The 22,540-nt window shown below is 42.0% G+C and overlaps 1 protein-coding gene across 11 annotated transcripts in view; it reads left to right on the top strand.

The window, feature by feature from the left end:
• DYNC1I2 (dynein cytoplasmic 1 intermediate chain 2) overlaps positions 1-22,540 on the top strand; it is a 114,682-nt gene that overhangs the window by 9,699 nt on the left and 82,443 nt on the right. For all 11 annotated transcript variants that reach the window (XM_073646951.1, XM_073646961.1, XM_073646957.1 and 8 more), the window contains exons 3-4: positions 5,171-5,288; positions 10,313-10,427. In XM_073646951.1, coding sequence (XP_073503052.1) covers positions 5,181-5,288; positions 10,313-10,427 — 223 coding nt within the window. In that variant the 5' untranslated portion in view covers positions 5,171-5,180. The remainder of the gene's footprint in view (positions 1-5,170; positions 5,289-10,312; positions 10,428-22,540) is intronic.

Here is a 22,540-nt window from a genome sequence, read left to right as displayed (position 1 = left end):
AAGCAGTGGATTTCCCCCACATATGGGGTATCTGCTTACTCAGGAGAGATTGCACAACAAGTTGCATGGTGCAATTTCTCCTGTTACCCTTATGAAAATGCAAAACTGGGGGCTGAAAAACATTTTTGTGGGAAAATGTGAAAATTTTATTTTCATGGCTCCATGTTATAAACTTCTGTGAAGCACTTGGGGGCTCAAGGGTGTTCCCCACACATCTAGATAAGTTCCCTGAGGGGTCTAGTTTCCAAAATGGTATCACTTATGGGGGGTTTCCACTGTTTAGGCACATTAGGGGCTTTCTAAACCCAACATTGCTAATTATTCAAGCAAATTTTAGTTTCAAAAAGTCAAATGGCGCTCCTTCCTTTCCAAGCTCAGCCTAGCGCCCAGTGTTTTTTTTTCCCCACATATGGGGTATCTACGTGCTCAGGGGAAATTGCACAACAAATTTTGGGGTCCATTTTTTCCTGTTACCCCTGCAAAAATAAAAAAATTTGGGTCTAAAGTAACATTTTTGTGAAAAAAGTTTAAATGTTCATTTTTTTCTTCCCCATTCCAAAAATTCCTGTGAAGCACCTGAAGGGTTAATAAAGTTCTTGAATGTGGTTTTGAGCACCTTGAGGGGTGCAGTTTTTAGAATGGTGTCACTTTTGGGTATTTTCTGTCTTAAAGGCCCCTCAAAGTCACTTCAAATGTGATGTGGTCCCTAAAAAATGGTTTTGCAAATTTTGTTGTAAAAACTTTTGGGAAATGTTTATTAACTATTTTGTGTGACATATCTCTGATTTAAGGCCATAAAAATGTAAAATTTTGAAAACTGCGAAATTTTTGCCAAATTTCCGTTTTGTTTTTTTTTTCACAAATAAATGCAAGTGATATCGAAGAAATTTTACTACTATCATGAAGTACAATATGTCACGAAAAAAAATCTCAGAATCAGGGGGATCCGTTGAATCGTTCCAGAAGTATTGCCTCATAAAGTGACAGTGGTCAGATTTGTAAAAATTGGCCCGGTCATTAACGTGCAAACCACCTTCAGGGGGTTAAACCACTTCTTAATATATCAGAACACCACTTAAAAATTGGCATTCTTGAAATATTAGAAGAACTGACTTTAAGGGGTTCATCGATCAAACCTTGTTCTTCTTCTCCGGCGGATTTCTGTCACGTTCTTTATGTCCCTGTCTGCAGATGTTTGGTGTCTATGTAGTGAGTCCGATGTGTCCTGACAAGTTCCAGGGGGCGATACCTGGGCGTGAGACGCTGTGGGTTATTAGGCTTGTGCTTCGCTACCATCTGAATTACCCTGAACCTATGTCTTTTGGACTCCGTTCCAGGCTGTGTGCAGTGACGTTTCCAGCCTTGTACACCAGCGTCCGTTCCCTTTTGTCTTGATGATTCCTGTTTCGTTCATTTTGTGGGTGTTTAAAAATCCGCAGCCTTTCCCTGTTAGATTTTTATATAGTTTTGCAAAAAAAATCTTTACAAGTTCAATGAAACCACAAAATCTTAACATTCAAGTGTTATTGTGGGTATTGTATACTGCTGTTTTATTGGTAAGTCACAATATAACAAGGAAACTAAACCTCCCTTTTTGCGCCCTGCTAAGGACAGGCAACAAGCAGAAGAGACTTGTTTGGGCTAAAGAACACAAGGAATGGACATTAGACCAGTGGAAATCTGTGCTTTGGTCTGATGAGTCCAAATTTGAGATCTTTGGTTCCAACCACCGTGTCTTTGTGCGACGCAGAAAAGGTGAACGGATGGACTCTACATGCCTCCACATGTGTTAATTCATAGTTTTGATGCCTTCAGCGTGAATGTACAATTTTCATAGCCAAGAAAATACAGAAAAATCTTTAAATGAAGTGTGTCCAAACTATTGGTCTGCACTGTATATATATATATATATATATATATATATATATATATATATATATATATATATATATATATATATATATATATATATATATATATATATATATATATATATATATATATATATATATATATATATATATATATATATATATATAATATTTTTTTTTTTTTTTTTTTTTTTTTTTTTAAGGCGATCTGCCACCAGATATCACAATATAAACTGCATGTATTAGTAAATGGATCTCAGTCTTGATGAGGCTGGTGGACTTATTACCCTAAAAATTCAAGTCAGAATGGTTCTAATCCTGGTAATAAGATAACAGCTAGAGCTCATTTTAATATTTGTTGTGAAAAGTTAATTTTTTTTTTTATTATTATGCAGCCAACACCTGCCTCTAACTGCAACATAGGTAGCTTCAATCACTGCTGTTTATCCACTTAAATGGCATTGTCGTTTTTGACAGCTGCATTTAAGTGCCATGATCCCGTTAGGACGTCCATTTGGGCACCCATTGCCCCCTCCCCCAACGAAGCAATTGTATCGGTCCGATGGGTTGCAATGATGGCCGTGTGCCTATGAAATGCCCCTGCCTCTGCCACCTTTTGTACCTAAAAAGGACAAAAAAGTAATCTAATAAAATCCTGACATGCCAATGTAAGGAGACTTTATAGGTCCTGCAATGCTCTTCTGGGAAATTAAATATTCAAATAGCCTTTTCAGAGATGAAGATGGCAGGAACTCTAGTGCCATCTATTAGAAGTAGCAATCCTAAAAAGTCACTATCGACCTTTTAACGAGTCTTGTCACATGATTTAGGATTAAAGCCAAACCAAAATCTCAGTTTGTAGACACGTCAGTGTGTTGCCCCTCCTCAGTGCAAAGCATGAGATCTGGTTTGGCTGTAGGAGAGTCCTCTGGAGTTTAACGTGTAATGTTTCTCCTTGTGGGGAGTGACATGCCTGGCATTAAGGGCTCATATACAGCCAAATCATATCGCTTGCTTTGCACGGGTGAGGGTCACCATCCCCTAAACATGTCCGCAAATTGAGATTCTTGTTTGGCTTTTATCCTGACTCCTATGGCAAGGCTCGTTAAAGGGTCAATATTGACTTTTAGGATTGCTACTTTCAGTAGATGGCGGTAGCGCTCAAGTTCTTTTCCTGTAGAGACCATTTGCTGATGTAGTAATAGCAGGTTCTTAAAAATATATATAAAAAAATGTTGTCTTTTGTGAAAATTAAAAGAAATTATGAAAAAAAATTGAGAATTGCCACATAATTTAATGTCCAATTAGCAAAAATATTAAATGTATATATGTTAACCGCTGTAAAGAAAAGAAAAAAACAAAATGCCAGAATTGCTGCTGTTAAGTTGTATCTCCCTCCCAAAAAAAGTGTATTAGAAAGCAATCAAAACATCCTGTATACACAAAACAAACAAAAAAATTACATGTCGTGCGTGTGTGTGAGTACATAAAAATTAAGAGACCACTGCACAGTTTTCTAAAAATCCCCATGTCTACATGTCTGACAGCCATTCTATTCCAGCGTCAGTTGAATTCCAACCACCGTCCACCTCATTCTACTTAATGTGCTTCTGATTAGGTGATCACCTGAACCAAATCTTATGTAACGAGGGAAAGTATAAGAAACACTACTGTGGTCTTCACAATCCTCTTGCAATAGGACAAGCTGGATGGCAAAACAAGTGCTAGGAATAGCCCAAAAGTAATTAGAATGAAAAAATAACTTTTAACCATGCCAAAGGAGTTGAAAAGAAAAGTCTTGAGTGAGGAAAAAGGCTCAGTTCTGGCTTTACTAGCAGAGGGATACAGTGAGCGTCATGTTGCCTCCATCCTTAAAATTTTGAAGACGGCAGTCCATTACAACAAGGTGAAGCAGCGGACATTGGGGACAACAAAGCTATAGACCGGCAGAGGGCGAAAGCGACTCTCCACTGACCGGGATGACCGTCATCTTATTCCAATGTCACTCAGCAACTGCAGGATGACATCAAGTGACCTACAAAAGGAATGGCAAATGGCAGCTGGGGTGAAGTGCACAGCAAGAACAGTTGGTAACAGGCTCCTAGAGGCCTCAAGTCATGTAAAGCTAGAAAAAAGCCTTTCATCAATGAGAAGCAAAGGAGAGCCAGGCTGAAGACCATAAGGATTGGACCATAGAGGACTGGAGTAAGGTAATCTTCTCTGATGAGTCTAATTTTCAGCTTTGCCCAACACCTGGTCGTCTAATGGTTAGACGGAGACCTGGAGAGGCATACAAGCCACAGTGTCTTGCACCCACTGTGAAATTTGGTGGAGGATCAGTGATGATCTGCGGATGCTTCAGCAAGGCTGGAATTGGGCAGGTTAATCTTTGTGAAGGACGTATGAATCAAGCCGCATACAAGGTTATCCTTGTAAAACACTTGCTTCCTTCTGCTCAGGCAATGTTCCCCAACTCTGAAGACTGGTTTCTCCAGCAGGACAATGGCCCATGCCACACAGCTAGGTCAATCAATGTGTGGATGAAGGAGCACCACATCAAGACCCCATCATGGCCAGCCCAACCTCCAGACCTGAACCCCATTGAAAACCTCTGGAATGTAATCAAGAGGAAGATGGATAGTCACAAGCCATCAAACAAAGAAGAACGGCGCACATTATTGTGCCAGGAGTGGCGTAAGGTCACCCAAAAGCAGTGTGAAAGACTGGTGGAAAGCAGCCAAGACGCATGAAAGCTGGGATTAACAATCATGGTTATTCCACCAAATATTGATTTCTGAACTCTTCTGGAGTTAATACATGAATATTGTTGTTTCTAAATGAATAAGAACTTGTTTTCTTTGCATTATTTGAGGTCTGAAATATATATATTTTGATGATTTCTCATTTGCTGCAAATAAATACAAAAATTGTAGCTTTGAATTTCGGAGACATGTCAGTAGTTTATAGAATAAAACAACAATGTACATTTTACTCCAAAATATACCTATAAAGAGAAAAATCAGAGAAAATGAAAATTTTGCAGTGGTCTCTTAATTTTTTCCAGAGCTGTATATCAGACAACAGACTATGGACTATCATCAGCTGAACATACGACAAAAGAACATTTGGCCAGCGTACGTTTTTCAATTCTGTTAAGCTTAGTCAATCCTAAACATCTGCATTTTTTTTTTCTTCCTTTCCTAACCCAAGAAAGAAAATCACCGTAGTGGGGACACCGGCACATTGAGAGATGTCCTGTATCACATATTCAACATATTGAAATCATTTTTTTTTTCCAGGTTCCTCACCATGTCTGACAAAAGTGAACTGAAGGCTGAGTTGGAGAGAAAGAAGCAGCGTTTGGCTCAGATAAGAGAAGAGAAAAAGCGGAAAGAAGAAGAAAAGAAAAAGAAGGAGGTAACAGGTTGAAATGATTTATTTTTCCCATTATCTTAAATGATAACGGCTTTCCTGACATGACTTTAGGAATTTTTTTTTTTTTTTTTTTTTTTTTTTTAAATTTTATTAAGAAATTTGCATCATGCTGTTCCTCTGCTAACCTTCCCTGAAAATGTATAATTAAATTGATAACTGAGCTATTCCTTATATTAATAGGGTGGGTCCCTACACATTCTGACACTTTTCAGTCAATGCTAAATTGCCAGACTGTGTTGCACCCACACCCATTGTCTAAGGAAGAGGTGAAACCCATTTGTCAGTTTATTGATACATTTCCTTGTTTATGCCTCCTGGAAATGTATGAATATATTGAAAGCAGGCGTTACTGTTCCCCCAAATCCCTAGAGTGGAGGTCCCATAGTGTATAGGAACAAACTCATTTTCAGCAAGGGCCACATTCAGATTATGGTTACCTTCAAAGGGCCGCTTGTAATTGTAAGGGTTCATACAGATGTCCGTGCAACACGGTCTGCACTGCACAGACAATAAGAGCTGTCCCTAGGTAGTAGGGCTTAGAGTTCTGTGCCAGGCCTTAGTATCCAAGATTGACTGCTTCATATGCTAAGCACTGGCTGCGTCTGCTCTGATTCAAAGATGGAATCACATAAAAGTGCTGGCCGACTGCGTCCGCCGTTTGTGCTGGCCGACTGCGTCCGCCGTGTGTGCTGTTCTTTTACAAAGATTGAACCCACTCCTTGTGCTAACGCTGCCCCCTCTTTTTACCGCTCGCTGCATCTGCTCAGATTCAAAGATGGCATCCGCTCCCTGTGCCAACTCTGCCCCCACTGGCTGTGTCGACGGTAGAGCGCAGCCAGTACTTAGTACAGGGGGCGGCTGTCATCTTAGATTTTGAGCTCTTGTGCACACTTCAACACTGCTCCAATCAGCTCTCCACTTTCTCCGTGTGACCTATTAATCTGCAGGTTAATAACGTTTTTGCTGGTGATCGGTTCTCTTTGGCTGTGTGTTTGGGATCATTGTCTTGCTGAAATCTCCACCCATCAATTGATCTTCATCATCCTGGTAGATGGCAGCAGATTTTGATCAAGAATGTCTCTGTACGTTTGTCCATTCATCCTTCCTTCAATCACATGAAGTTTGCCAGTGCCATATGCTTAAAAACAGCACCATACAATGATCTTCCCACCTCCAAACTTCACTGTTGGTATGGTGTTTTTGGGGTGATATGCAGTACCTTTTGGCCTGTGGATTATTGCCTTAACAGTGCTCACTGGAGCCTTCAGTAGTTTAGAAATTCTTCTGCAACCAATGTCATCAGTATATTTTGCAACAATAACGTTGTGAAGGTGTTGAGACAGCTCCCTGATTTTACCCATCATGAAATGTTTCCTGTGTGGCGCTCTCGTAATGAGACACCTTTTTATAGGCCATCAGTTGAACCAGCTGATATTATTTTTCACTAAGTGGTAGGATTGCTTTCTAATTACTTATAGATTTCAGCTGATGTCATGACTTTCCATGGCTTTTTGCACCTATTTTTCCCTATGTCATTTCTCATTATTACACTTAATTTATGGACATCTGTGGTTTGATTTCTTTGCCTGTGTGGACTGGATGGGTTATTATTGACATCTGGTGAGAATTTCATGTCAATAGCACCTTTATAAATCTATTGACTTAGAAAATTGGTAACGTGTTCAATACTTATTTCTCCCGCTGTGTGTGCAGTGAGCACCGCCATGTGTCTATGCAGTCCGAGTGAAGCCTCTCCTAAATTCTCTGAGCGCCCCTCGTCTCAGTCACTTGAACTGAATATTACACCCTATAGCTCAGGGGTGCAGGACCTTTTTTTGTTCCAAGGGCCACATTGTCATATTGAACCAATCCACAAAAGTAATTTCCAGCATGTCCTCAAGTGAGACTGTGCTTGGAAAATGACACAGCGGGTGTAGGATGTATGAGTAGGTGGTGAGCGGAGCAGCCTGCGCTGTGTGTGCCAGAGTACAATAATGCCAAGCAAAGGCTCGTTCAGACACGCGTCTAGTCAGGCTCCTAGATCGTGCATTATTTCATTCTTATTACTAGTACTAGATGGTGGCCCGATTCAAACGCATCGGGTATTCTAGAATATGTATGCGGTACACCGGGCGCAATTAGCAAAGCGGTGTTTAAATTTGGCGCCAATGTCGCTGATTGGTTGCGGCCGGCGGCCGCGACCAATCAGCGAATCGTATTAGTGACGACCGGGGAGCGGCGCTGCCTGTGCGGGTACTTCCGCTGCGAGCAGCCGGGAAATGAGCGGCTGCTCGCAGCAGAAGCATCCCGACGGGCGGCCCACTCCCCAGTCCTCCCTTCACACTTGCCGTCGGGAGATCAGTGGCCCTAGCCACTGATCTCCCGACGGTAGCCGCATGGAGGTCAGCGGCGCCGCCGGTCGGGGTAGTTCTGCTGCGAGCAGCCGGGAGATGACCTGCTGGTGCCGGTCATCTCCCGGCTGCATCGCCGCTGACCTCCGTGCGGCAGATGAGCCGCTAACGGCCGCCATCTTTTTCTGAAATCCCGCGTCGCTGATTGGCCGCGGCCAGACCAATCAGCGACGCGGAATTTCCTGGACAGAAAGACAGACGGGATAAGACAATTATATTTATTAGATATTCCTGCTTGCTTTATGGCATAAGCCACCACTTTATGATCGGGGGGATGTATGAGCACCAGAACACTAATCCTCCGAATAAAGAGGATGGAGCTCAGGTTTAGGGCTTCGTCCCCTTTACTGGTTTTCCCCACTTAGCAGTAAATGGCAGCTCAGCCCCATTCCCCATTCAAGTGCATGATACCCACTCCAGTTCCCTGCACATTTTGAGTGGCCAGGAGCGCTGCTCTGCATGTAAAAGACTGAAATGTAGTGATAAAACTTTAGGTGAATTTTTAGCAAAATTATTATTTTTTTCGTCAGTTGTCTTTGAGCTAGTGAGTAGAAATTAACTGCTATGATGTCTTGCAATACATTCGTACTCACAGGCTAGAGGAGCATAGCATAGGTTGAGAAGCAGCAGCTTGGAGGACCTACAGAAGTACTGAGCAGTGTAGTTGTGAATCCTGCATTGGGGTGTGATAAAACGCTTGTTAAATCTATGCACTTTGTTGTTTGTTTTTCTTTTTCTGCATGGATTTGGTGCAGAAACTACAGTGTTTTACAGTAGCAGCAAAGTGTGTGAGATTTCTGAAATCTGTTGCACATGTTGCTTATTTTTTTCTTGGAGATCTTCAGCAGGTTCAAATCTGAAACATGTCAATTCTTGCTGTGTTTTTGCAACGTATTTCACTGATATCGAGTGGGGAAAGATACGCAACAAAAACTTGCGTTTTTTCCTTCCTACATTTCAGGATTTGCAGCAGAATTTTCTAAAAGTTCAGCTTCTTATTTTCTATTACTGTGTTGTTGTTTTTTTTTTTTTTAAATTCTGTAAATAAAAATAAACACAATTTACCATTTACATTTTACTTTATGGTTGCAATGTTACTCTTTTTTTTTTTTTTTTTTTTTTTCTTGCAAGAAACTGTATTCCTTGCAAGTAGATCAATTGCAGTGCACTGGATGGCTTATACTTCCACCAAAAATGCAGAGTTGTGAGCACTTTAGAAAATTTTCCTGATGTCTACACTTCCTTTAAATAATTAAAACAAAAAGTTAAAGTGCTACCTAATATCAGTGCTATATAAGCAAGTGAATTAAATATAAACATATTAGTTCTTACAAATAAGGATGACATTTGCACTAAATGGCTAAAACTGTGACAATTGGATTCTCCAGGTTAAAACGTGACCTTTACCCCACAGCATAGTATACACACAACATTTAGATCACCAGAAAATTATTTAAGTGCATGTTACGTTTTTAGTAACAATGAAAACACTAAACAATTATTATATTTACTGCAAGTTACTAATTAAATTTTTTTTTTTTTTTTTTTTTTTTACTAACGCGTCGTTTCATTCATGGATGCCTCCAGCAGGGGGCACTCAGCACCTAGGTTTTTGACTAATTCACACAATGGTGAATGTCGCGCTGTTCATCTCTACCCTTGAAAACAAACAATTCATTAAAACAAACAAAAAAAAGTCAAATATGAGGAACAATCATTAAGTTTAGACATTTTGTATTTTTTAAGCAGTATGAACGCTTTTGACAATATAATAGATGCTTTCCTAAATCCCATTACTCAACTTTTGGTAGCAGGAAATGTCTCGCTTAATCAGTGGGACAGTTGCAAATGGTTTGAGAAAATGTAATTTTTGTGGAACCTATTAACTTTTTTTTTTTTTTTTCTCTCTTGTATGTACTTAGGGCTAAAAATTTGCAATTGCATTTAATTCATTTTAAACGATGAAAAATGTTCCATAACTAAAAATTTCTTGAAACTAAAAATATTTCCTATAGAATTCTGTGTTGCTTGTCTATTGCTGCTTGAGGAATGAGTTAACTGAGAATCCTTCAGTGAGCTCATGTTGACAAGGATTTTCTAACTGTTCTACCAGTCTTTTTCTAAGCTCCTCTCATCTGATTTATGGTCCATATCAAAGTCGAATGTGCAGCAAAACAAAGAGGCTGTAAAAGTCGACCAGTACAACATTTTTAATGACAGTTGCAAAAAAAAAAAAGTTTATTCCCAAATATATGCAGTTGCAACCCCTTTTAAGGTAGAATTTGTGTCATGAGGGGCTGTACAGTACAGAACAGGCCGCTTTCATATGTTCGTAGAACGCAGAAAATGATCGTATCGCAATGCCCTTTCCAAAATCCAGGTTTTTTGACCTGAGAGGCATTATATGAACAATGAGGCAAATATCTCAAGTCAGGAGACCCGGCGGTAAAAAAGTCAGGAGACCCGGCGGTAAAAAAGTCAGGACTTTACAATGGCAGCATGAAATTGGTCTCAGTTATTCGGTCTAGTTCTAAGGGAAGAAATTTTATGCATTAACCTGATAAATTAAACAAACTTTCTTTTTTTTCATGACAGTCTGATCAGAAAAAGGATGCTCCCCCTCCACAGGAAGAGTCTGATTTGGAGAAGAAGAGGAGGGAGGCTGAAGCCTTACTACAGAGCATGGGGATCACCCCTGAGCCCCCACTGGGTAAGGACCCTGAAGCTTGCATTCGCCTGCATGCTCGCTCGCTTGCATGCTTGCCTCATGGTAATTCTGCCTGCACAATCTTCATACAGCACCAACCTCACATTGATTAAAAAGCAAAAGAAAATATGATTTCAGTGCAGTATATAGTTACAGAAAGTGATGAATTTAAAGGGGTTTTCCAGTTTAAGAAACCCCCTGTGTCCTGGCTGCATTTTTTTCCAACTACTCTTTATTCACCCTCCCCAGGTCCAGGGATGAGTCTTTGCTACTGCTTCCGGTGTCTGTTATAATGTCACGTCGGCCGGGCCGCAGTCAGTGAATAAACTCACTGGCTCTATTCAAGTTGACGGGCCAAGCTGCTTTATTAGCCGCAGCGCTGTCTACAGGACGTCAGCGTTGTAAACAGTAACAGGCACCGAAAGCAGCAGCTCAAACACGGGGAGGTAAGTAAAACACAATTTGTTTAAAAAAAATTGCAGACAGGGATAAGGATTGTCTGAACTCGGACCCCTTTAAGACAGGTAAGACAAATTGCCAATGGCTGTACGGAAGGATAAGGTAAAAGCTGAGGGTAGCGTTTGCAGGTAAGGATGCCAGCAGAATCTGTACAACTCGATAAATGGGTTGTCCCACAAATTAATGTGTAACTTTAGTTCAAAACATATCAATTTTTCAATTGGAAAATGTGTATTTTTTTTCATTTTTGCTGTTACTTCTTAAGGCACTATCCAGTTTTCTTTTCCCTTTCGAAGCCTCCCTTAAAGGCATTGTCCAGGACTGAAGTATTGTTAATTTATTCTTTAGGGATAGGTCATCAATATGAGATCGGTGTGGGTCCAACACCCAGAACCCCTTCCAATTAGTTGAAAACTGACAGTGGTCTGTGGTTATAAATTGATACAAAAAAAAAACTTTTGGATGCTCACTGACAGATTCTCAGCCAACTCATTATGTAGTCACAAAGATCCTATAAAAGCCAAGCAGTGCAATTTTTTTAATTAAACCCAACTGCAAAAATTATTTGTAGTCCCAAGTACATTTTATTTATGTAAAAAATTTATCCGAAGGTATCTATATACTTTTAAGTATAGCTTTTTTTTTTATTATTATTATTTTGCATGATGTTGCAGCTCTAATACATACTGTATGGAGTATCACTGCCCCTTTTGATCTGCTGGGGATTTTTTGGGGTCGATCCATATATATGTGTGTGTAAATGTATTATAAATATATATATCACACTATCATTGTTATATATATATATATATATATATATATATATATATATATATATATATATATAAATAAAATATTTTTTCAACTTGGCAGAAAGGGCAATCTTAACCATTTTATTTTAGGGTGAAAATTTTCTTTAGTTATTATATTTTCCCATTTATTTCTGACCTCCCCTTACAAAGCGTTGTAAACCCTCACGTCCCATTCTTCAGCTAGCGGCTGGGGCAGGGAGAGACCGTCCCTTTTGGCCAGGTGTCTGCATCCTATCCAGCAGTAATTGGTTTGTTAGTGGTGTCCTATTAGTGAATGGCTGACACTGAACAGAGCTCGGCAGGGGGCCCACTAGGGATTAGAAGCCAAGTCAGTGGGAATAGGACGGCTCTTGTGAACCAGCCACACTTCATTTCCCCACACTGCTTATCTGTCCCTTCTTCAGATGACCTAAATACATGGCCAATGTGGCCGGGCCCCGCTCTGAACAATGGAACAGTTGGGAAGTGCAGTCGTATTCGGTGCTCGCTCCTATGTTTGCAGATCTTACCCTTCTTGGCTGCCAGACTTGCACATGGAGAACATGTCAGACACGATTGCTGCTCACATAATATATCATCACTTTATAAGTATAGGGGCAGATAGTGACCATCTTCAGAAACTTTTATTATCCTTCCTCTTAGCAGCATGCAATCCCAATGATATCCAAAAAATACTAGTGGAGCCGCCGTATTAAAATTAAATATAAATATGGATGAGCACACATACTAATATACATTTTTTTACAACATTTAAAGGGTGCCATCCTATTCTTTGAGTTTAAGTGACTGTGACTCTCACTTTAGAAAACTCATCCCTTCCCCTATATCTGAAAGTGAGCAGCAGCGGGGAGGATATAACTTCATTTTCTCTCTGCAGCCGCTTTTCTAGTAAACCAGCCTAATGTGCTTTAAAGGCAATGACTGTTCAAACCAAGCACGGGTGCTTAGTGCATCACAGCAGGGCCATACATTTCAGTGCACTTTTCCTTCCTACTTGTTTTCTAACTTTACACATCTCTGGCTCTATAAAGTCAGCGCTGTCAATCAAAATAGAGGGATAAGAAGTAGGTGGGATGGTGTACTGAATTGTATTTCCCCCTCCGTGAAGCACTGAACGCCTGTGCTTGGTTTGAACAGTTATTTTGTGCTGACAGTTCTTTTAAATGCTATTTACCTGCAGATTACACTATATCTACAGGTAAATAACATTCCACATTTATTATTTTTAGATGGTGGTGGTCACAGCAATCTCTCTTCCCAAGTGTAAGGTTGGATACCCCATAATCCAGCACATCATGGCGGTGTAGTTTAATAACCAGCCGGCATTTATAACACAAGATTTTGCCCTTTTTATACGTAACATGAGCGGAAACAGTAATACAAGACGCCAAGTCACGTTTCCTTCCGTTCTTCACTGCTTTTATGTCGACTTTATATTTTCTCTATAATTATATGTGACGATGCCCTCCCTTCATCCCCTTCCCATAGTTTGGGTTTCCTGGCACAAACGGCCGAGGTGTAGGACCTGGAGGTCGGCGCCGTGTCTCATCTCCTGAAACACTTTCTTGTATTATTATCTAAGCCTGCGGTGGAGAACTAATCTTCTCATGCCTCATTATGCTTCCACTAGGCGTCTTCTCTTCCCCGGATTACATGCCGAAAAGGGAGGAGGAAAAGGGGATTTAAATGTAACTGAGTAAATCCTACATAACCCATAAGAATAAAGAAAGTGCTATCAATGCCCGGCTGCACCTTTTATATAGGGGTTTTGTAAGAAAATAGGTGATTCTACACCTTTGTATCCCTCTATGGAAAACTATTAGCTGATCGTTAAACGACCGCCGATCGGCTTGTATATAGTCCGGAGTAAATGCACCCAAAGTGGGACGGATCCGTTCTGTATACAGTCTGCTGGTAGTCTCCGAGCTCCAGCAATGTGTATACACACACGTTTTCATCAGAGATCCTCAGGCTTATTTTACCACTAGATGGCAGTACTGGTCTGAATGTGCAATTCAGACACAATTCACATAATAAAAAAAAAATCTAGAAAATAATGTATTTCTCCTAAGTATATTATTCAAACTCGGAGGAAGGAAAGAGTTTGCCAACATTCGCATTAAAATGCACTCACTTTTATTTTCTAGTGACTAAAGCCATCATATATCTTTTTTAATAGCAATATCTGATCACAAAAGGGGGAAAATATATATTGTGTTATTAGGATTGAATAACTAATTAAGTTGACTCTAAATGGGGGGGGAATATATTAGGGGCCCCACAGGGAGTGATGACAAGTGAGCTACAATCTGATAAGCAATGCGAAGTAATACTAATATATGTGTATACATACAGTACTGTGCAAAAAAAATGCTTCAGATGAAAAATGCTTTAAACAATAGAAGTGTTAATAGATTGTATTGTATTAATTGATAAAATATAATGTGAATGAACAAAAGAGAAATCTAAATCAGATCAATATTTGGTGTGACCGCCCTTTGCCTTCAAAACAGCATCAATTCTTCGTGGAGGATTGTCCCGTGGATGAGCAACCAATTGTACCAAATAGGGGATAATGATCATTTTTCATATGTAGGAAGAAAGTCATTAACTGAAACAGAAACAGCTGTGTAGAAGGCTGTGGCAAGTGGAGCACAGCAACAATACAGAAGGTAGTTATACTGCATCAGCAAGCTATCTCCCAGGCAAATATTTCAAATTAGACTGGGATTTCGATGGTGCTGTTCAGTAATATTTTGATTTAGATTTCTCTCTTCTTCATTCACTGTGCATTTTGTTAATTAACTTCTATTTGTGAAAGTATCCTTGCTTTGCAGCATTCCACCCCGTCCCCCACACCTACTTAAGGGTATGTGCAGGCTTAACATTTTTGCAGCGAAAAATGCAACTTTTTACTGTCCCATTAAAGTCATTTGAGATTTTGAAAATCCTAATGCACATATTGATGATTTTTCACATTTTCAAATCTGCAGCATGTCAATTCTATCTGCTTTTTTTTTCAGCATTTTTCACGCGTTTTCTGGCAGAAAGAAAAATATTTTAAAAAATGCATGCATGCAAAAAAAAAAAAACCTGCTCGTTATTTGTGCATATATTTATATATATTTTTCATGTGAAGTGATGGTGACCATGCAGTGTAATGCCAGCTGAGGCACCCTGCAGTAATTAAACCTAATTTATTCCCACGGCTGACTTTTCAGTAAGTTAGAGGAAGGGTAATGTGCGGTATACATTTCCTCCAAGCGCTGTCAGTGTGAGACACAACTGAGCGAGTGCAGCACTCGGTGTCATTAGCATACAGATGGTATAGAAAACCAGTGCATCGCTTGCCTCCTAATACATTGACTTTCAAAAGTGACATAAATCTTGTAAAGATATTAGAAAAAAATCCATATAAATATTAAATTGTGCAAAAATTGCTTCATAAAAGCTCGTTCACAGAGTTTTTTTCCCCCTGCGCGTTTTTCAAGAGTAAGCAAAGTGCAGCGTTTTATAGTTCCAGCAAAGTCGATGAGATTTCTGAAATCTCATGCGTATGCTGCTGCTTTTTTCCTTGCAGATTTTAACCATCAATCCGTTGTTTTTTCAAATCTGCAGCGTGTCAATTCTTTTTGCATTTTTGCAGCATTTTTCACCCATTCAAATGAACGCGCCGAAACGTGCTTATTTTACAGTTTTTCCAGCCAACTCGTGAGTATTCACAGCAGATTTTTTTTTTTTTTTTTCACTAAAAACCAAAAGTATGTACATACCCTAAATGTCAAAAATCTCATTTTTTGGGCTGCTGTAAAGATGCACAGATAGCGAAGTAATGTATTAGTACACATATTATGCATGAAGAATCATTCACTGTGTGACAGGTCACACACACACGACCATTTACTCTTAGGCTGCGTGCCCACTATGCATTTTTCAAGCGTTTTTGCAGCGGAATTTCCTCAGCAAAAACGCTTGGTAATACGTGCCCCATGGTCCCCAATGATAATCCGCATGTGCTGTGCACATGCTGCGGAAATTTCCGCTGCGGATTATCATTTCGGAGAAATCCGCAGCATGTCCATTAATTTTGCGGACGCGCAGCGCAATTTCCAAAATTATCTTGCATTGAATCGCTTAATATCCGCATGACTACATCTGCACATGCAAATATTAAGCGTTTCAATGTGCGGATGGTACCCGGGTCTGGAGAAGAGGAGACTCTCCTCCAGACTCGGGTACCATAGAACCTGTAAAAAAAAAAAAGAATTTAAAATAAAAAATATACCTTATACGCACCTTCTGATGTCCCCTGGTCTCCTGTATGATGTGTCCTGGCTCCCCGGCAGCTCGCGATGGTGTAAAAGGACCTTCCATGACATCATTTAGTCATGGGACAGGTCACGCGACCGCTAGCAAGCTGTACCAGAGACCGGACGCACCAGAGAAAAGACCGGCGGCAATCAGAAGGTGAGTATATGTATATGTGTGTATATATATATATATATATATATATATATATATATATATATATATATATATATATATATATATATATATATATATATATATATATATATATATATATATATATATATATATATATATATATATATATATAAAATATTTATATATTTATTTTAACCATTTTTATTCTTTTTTTTTTTTAACTATTAACTTGGTCACACTATAAATCCATGCCGGTTGCATGGATTTATATAGTGTGACCAAGTTGTCAAGCACTTTCCAAGTGATGCTAAAATCGCTTGAAAAGCGCTTGACAACCCGCATGCAGAAATGCATGTGAAGAACGCTTGACAAACGCTTCTACCTGGCGGGAAAAACGCATGTACAATCCGCATGCGTTTTTCCTGCCAGGGAGATGCGGGAAAAATCTACAGCATTTCTGCATCGTGGGCACATAGCCTCAGATTTCCACAACTGTGCCGCAACTGAAACTCCAAAGCAACGAGATAAGATTAGTGATGAGCGAATCTGCCAAAATTAGAATTCAGCATTTTGCTCAAATTTGACCGTTAAATTTTATTCACATTGCAGCGATTTGATTAAATTATGATATAATACGAGTATAATAACCATGTTCAAAATAAAATTATCCTCAGTTGGACTCTGATTTGATCATGATCTTCAGTTCAGTCAGCAGTGCAGTCGTCATTGGGCCATTTCTTATGTTAATGCAGTCGTCATTGGGCCATCTTCTTTTTCTTCTGTGTTATTCGGTTCCAGGCATCCTTGTCGTTTCCTGCTCTGACTGGGCTGTGACATACGTCATGACCTACGTTAGTCAGTGCAGGAGAAGCCAAAGATACCAGGAAGATTACTAAGAAGGCCCAATGAAGACTGCACTGCTGATGGGGCCAAATTAAAAAAAAGAGAGAGCTGGGTCTGTGGTTTTTTTTTTTGGTTTTTTTTTACCCTCTTCTGGCTCTTTTAAATTAGCAAAATGTCATTTTGTCAAATGACAACATTTTATCATTGAATTGACTAAATTGTATATTTATTTAAGTGTTGAAAGTAAGTAACTTGTGGGTGTATATACATACGTATGTAAATTATGTTAAAGAACTATAAAGGGAATCTCTCAAAACTATCCACCCCTCCTCCTCCCAAACTGTTTATATAGTCATGTTCGTCTCTTAAAGATCATGTCATCCATTCCTTTACTTATGCAATTTTTTTTCTCCCCTGGCTGAGAAAAACTTGACTTTTTATTTATATGCAAATGAGGCTTAAGTGCTCTGGGTGTCATCAAAGCATTTCCCAAGTCTCTGCCTCCCTGGCTCTATTCCCCCACCTTCTTTCAATTTAAGATTGATGGCATGTCCTAAAGATAAATTATTAACATTAAAGTCCTGGAAAAAAGTCCTTCTAAGTGCATTACATCTGCGACATTGCTCATATTTGCAATCTGTGAACTAGTATTTGCTTTGTTAATGGCAGAAGGCAGCTTGGCGTAAGTTACTACATTTTTAGAAATTTAAATATAAGTTTGAAAGACTTGATTTATTGTATTATTGTACAAGGTGACTATGTTTTGATATTAAAAGGGAAGCTAGAATCAGAAAATATTGTTTAACAGGAATTTGTCACCAGGGCAGAGAGCTTGATTCCAGCCTTGTCACTTACTGGACTGCTTGCTATCATTTTTACAAAATCACTGTTTTATCTGCTGCAGATCTACCAGTGCACTGAATGCGGAGCTCTGTAAAACCCCTTCTACATCACTGACAGCTTTTTGCCTATGCACAGTGTACATGGAAAGCTGCCAATCATTAGTGGGGGCGGAGTTATACAGAGCTCATGAATATGGAACACTGCATGGTAGTAGGATTACTAGTCCTTTCGTGTTCATTTCCTGCTGATAAACAGGGATTTTATCAAAACTGCAAATTGGGTCTCTGCCCTCCTACATTATGCTACTCTCAGATTAGGTGGCAAAAACCTGGTGACAGATTCCCTTTAAATCAGGCCTTAGAATTACATGTTATTAAAATAAAAAATTGCCTTTTTTTAATTTTTATATTGCAAGCTTTTTTTTTTTTTTATTAAAAGCAAAATTTGGAATCTTGAAATTTTTATGCTGGTCACAGGGTCTTTTTTTAGACTCCTACTTCTTGTCCTTTCAGGAAAAGTTTTCTAAAGTTTCCTTTTCATTAAAGGCAAGATTACAATGAAAGATAACACCTCCATAAGGAGCTAACAACAAAAGATCCACTTATCCTAATAGGGGATGTCACTGCTGCCCCTCACTTCACAATGACCTTTGCACACGCTCATTAGATACTTCAATACAAGATTGGTTCAGCATCTGACCATTGTGACTAATGTACATTTGTTGTTTCCTGAAACATCAGGAAGATGAACTCTAAAAAATTACCCAGTGGCCAATGTGGATTGCAGAATTTCTATATATTTTTTTTATTTTTAATGCAGATTGCGATATATATAAAAATAATAAATAATGACTAAAAAAAAAAAACACAAAAGGTAATTTTTTGATCTTAGCTTCTCCTTAATAACCAATTGTCCTATAGGAATTGAGGGTGAAATAAAGTTATGATTATTCCTAATAACTTACAATTCCATGGTCTTTGAGACTCTAATAATGTCATGAGATAGGGAAAAGCAGGTACTTGTGTAAGAAGGCTAAGCCCGCAGGCATGTGTTGTGCCTACTGCATCCCCCAGGGTTACAGGGGTGCTCTATACCACTTTTGTGGATCTCCTATTTTAGACAGCCAGACCATTCCGGATGGAAAAAATCCAATTTATTGCACTTAATAATGAAATAAATGGCGTACAGCACCTCCAAACTCTTATAGATGGCTGTAATTAAATCTTCATCGTCTCAAAAGTGACAATTTAATGAAAGCACTTTCTGTAGAGCCACATTAATCATCATGGTAGTCAATATGGATTAATTCCATGATTAATATTATTGCTTCTGAAGCCCGCCCCCCCGTACACGGCTCATATTGCCCAAAGAAGTTGCAAACATATATACAGGTGCATCTAACAAAATGAGAATATCATCAAAAAGTTAATTTTACTTCAGTTCTTCAATACAAAAGTGAAACTCATATATTATATAGAGTCATTACAAACAGGGTGATCTAATTCAAGTGTTTATTTCTGTTAATGTTGATGATTATGGATTACAGCCAATGAAAACACAAAAGTCATTATCTCAGTAAATTAAAATAATTAACAAAAAACACCTGCAAAGGATTCCTAAGCGTTAAAAAGGTCCCTTAGTCTGTTTCAGTAGGCTTCACAATCATGGGGAAGACTGCTGACTTGACAGATGTCCAGAAGGCAGTCATTCACACACTCCACAAGGTCCCAGGGTTCCAATTTTCATTTGGAAATCAAGGTCCCAGAGTCTGGAGGAAGAGTGGAGAGGCCACAATCCAAGCTGCTGGAGGTCTAGTGTGAAGTTTCCACAATCAGTGATGGTTTGGGGAGCCATGACATCTGCTGGTGTAGGTCCACTGTGTTTTATCAAGACCAAAGTCAGCGCAGCCGTCTACCAGGAAATTTTAGAGCACTTCATGCTTCCCTCTGCCGACAAGCTTTTTGGAGATGGAAATGTCATTCTCCAGCAGGACTTGGCCCCTGTCCACACTGCCAAAAGTACCAATACCTGGTTTACAAACAACAGTATCACTGTGCTTGATTGGCAGCAAACTCGCCTGACCTTAACCCCATACAGAATCTATGGCAGGGGTCTCAAACACGCGGCACGCGGGCCGCATGCGGCCCCTGAGGTTGCTTTATGCGGCCCGCAGGCACAGACCCCTTGATGATCCCGACCAGGTCCAGGAGGAGCCGCCGACAGCAGCGCTGCATTGCCACACAGAGACTGTCTCCCAGCACTGCATTTCCAATGTCAGCCGCCGGCCAATCAGAGGCCAGCAGCTGATATCTGCGTGTCGGCGCAGCGAGTATGACGTCATTGCCATATGCAGATGTCAGCTGCTGGCCTCTGATTGGCCAGCGGCTGACATTGGAAATGCAGTGCTGGGAGACAGTCTCTGTGTGGCAATTCAGCGCTGCTGTCGGCGGCTCCTCCTGGACCTGGTCGGGATCGTCAAGGGGTCGGACTCTGTGGTGCCTGCGGGCCACATCTGCAGGAAGGCCGCCGAGGGAACGGAGGACAGGTGAGAATCATCTTTTTTTTCTATTTTATGTGTGTGAAGAACAGCACAGGGGGCACATAGCTACAAGAGGGGACCTGGATGGGGCACATAGCCACAGGATGGGGACCTGGATGGGGCACATAGCCACAAGAGGGGACCTGGATGGGGCACATAGCCACAAGAGGGGACCTGGATGGGGCACATAGCCACAAGAGGGGACCTGGATGGGGCACATAGCCACAAGAGGGGACCTGGATGGGGCACATAGCCACAGGATGGGGACCTGGATGGGGCACACAGCCACAGGATGGGGACCTGGATGGGGCACACAGCCACAGGATGGGGACCTGGATGGGGCACGTAGCCACAGGATGGGGACCTGGATGGGGCACGTAGCCACAGGATGGGGACCTGGATGGGGCACGTAGCCACAGGATGGGGACCTGGATGGGGCACGTAGCCACAGGATGGGGACCTGGATGGGGCACGTAGCCACAGGATGGGGACCTGGATGGGGCACGTAGCCACAGGATGGGGACCTGGATGGGGCACGTAGCCACAGGATGGGGACCTGGATGGGGCACGTAGCCACAGGATGGGGACCTGGATGGGGCACGTAGCCACAGGATGGGGACCTGGATGGGGCACGTAGCCACAGGATGGGGACCTGGATGGGGCACGTAGCCACAGGATGGGGACCTGGATGGGGCACGTAGCCACAGGATGGGGACCTGGATGGGGCACGTAGCCACAGGATGGGGACCTGGATGGGGCACGTAGCCACAGGATGGGGACCTGGATGGGGCACGTAGCCACAGGATGGGGACCTGGATGGGGCACGTAGCCACAGGATGGGGACCTGGATGGGGCACGTAGCCACAGGATGGGGACCTGGATGGGGCACGTAGCCACAGGATGGGGACCTGGATGGGGCACGTAGCCACAGGATGGGGACCTGGATGGGGCACGTAGCCACAGGATGGGGACCTGGATGGGGCACGTAGCCACAGGATGGGGACCTGGATGGGGCACGTAGCCACAGGATGGGGACCTGGATGGGGCACGTAGCCACAGGATGGGGACCTGGATGGGGCACGTAGCCACAGGATGGGGACCTGGATGGGGCACGTAGCCACAGGATGGGGACCTGGATGGGGCACGTAGCCACAGGATGGGGACCTGGATGGGGCACGTAGCCACAGGATGGGGACCTGGATGGGGCACGTAGCCACAGGATGGGGACCTGGATGGGGCACGTAGCCACAGGATGGGGACCTGGATGGGGCACGTAGCCACAGGATGGGGACCTGGATGGGGCACGTAGCCACAGGATGGGGACCTGGATGGGGCACGTAGCCACAGGATGGGGACCTGGATGGGGCACGTAGCCACAGGATGGGGACCTGGATGGGGCACGTAGCCACAGGATGGGGACCTGGATGGGGCACGTAGCCACAGGATGGGGACCTGGATGGGGCACGTAGCCACAGGATGGGGACCTGGATGGGGCACGTAGCCACAGGATGGGGACCTGGATGGGGCACGTAGCCACAGGATGGGGACCTGGATGGGGCACGTAGCCACAGGATGGGGACCTGGATGGGGCACGTAGCCACAGGATGGGGACCTGGATGGGGCACGTAGCCACAGGATGGGGACCTGGATGGGGCACGTAGCCACAGGATGGGGACCTGGATGGGGCACGTAGCCACAGGATGGGGACCTGGATGGGGCACGTAGCCACAGGATGGGGACCTGGATGGGGCACGTAGCCACAGGATGGGGACCTGGATGGGGCACGTAGCCACAGGATGGGGACCTGGATGGGGCACGTAGCCACAGGATGGGGACCTGGATGGGGCACGTAGCCACAGGATGGGGACCTGGATGGGGCACGTAGCCACAGGATGGGGACCTGGATGGGGCACGTAGCCACAGGATGGGGACCTGGATGGGGCACGTAGCCACAGGATGGGGACCTGGATGGGGCACGTAGCCACAGGATGGGGACCTGGATGGGGCACGTAGCCACAGGATGGGGACCTGGATGGGGCACGTAGCCACAGGATGGGGACCTGGATGGGGCACGTTACTACAAGATGTTTTCCATTATTTCTATATGATGCTAATTGTAAGACAATATTACTGTATGTGGCCAATTGGGGGAAATAAAATTGTAAAAAAGATAA

Source organism: Phyllobates terribilis, unplaced genomic scaffold, assembly GCF_046119375.1.
Source record: "Phyllobates terribilis strain yellow unplaced genomic scaffold, ASM4611937v1 Scaffold_9__5_contigs__length_417890890, whole genome shotgun sequence".
Classification (NCBI taxonomy): Eukaryota; Metazoa; Chordata; class Amphibia; order Anura; family Dendrobatidae; genus Phyllobates; species Phyllobates terribilis.
This window is presented reverse-complemented; position numbering and strand designations above follow the sequence as displayed.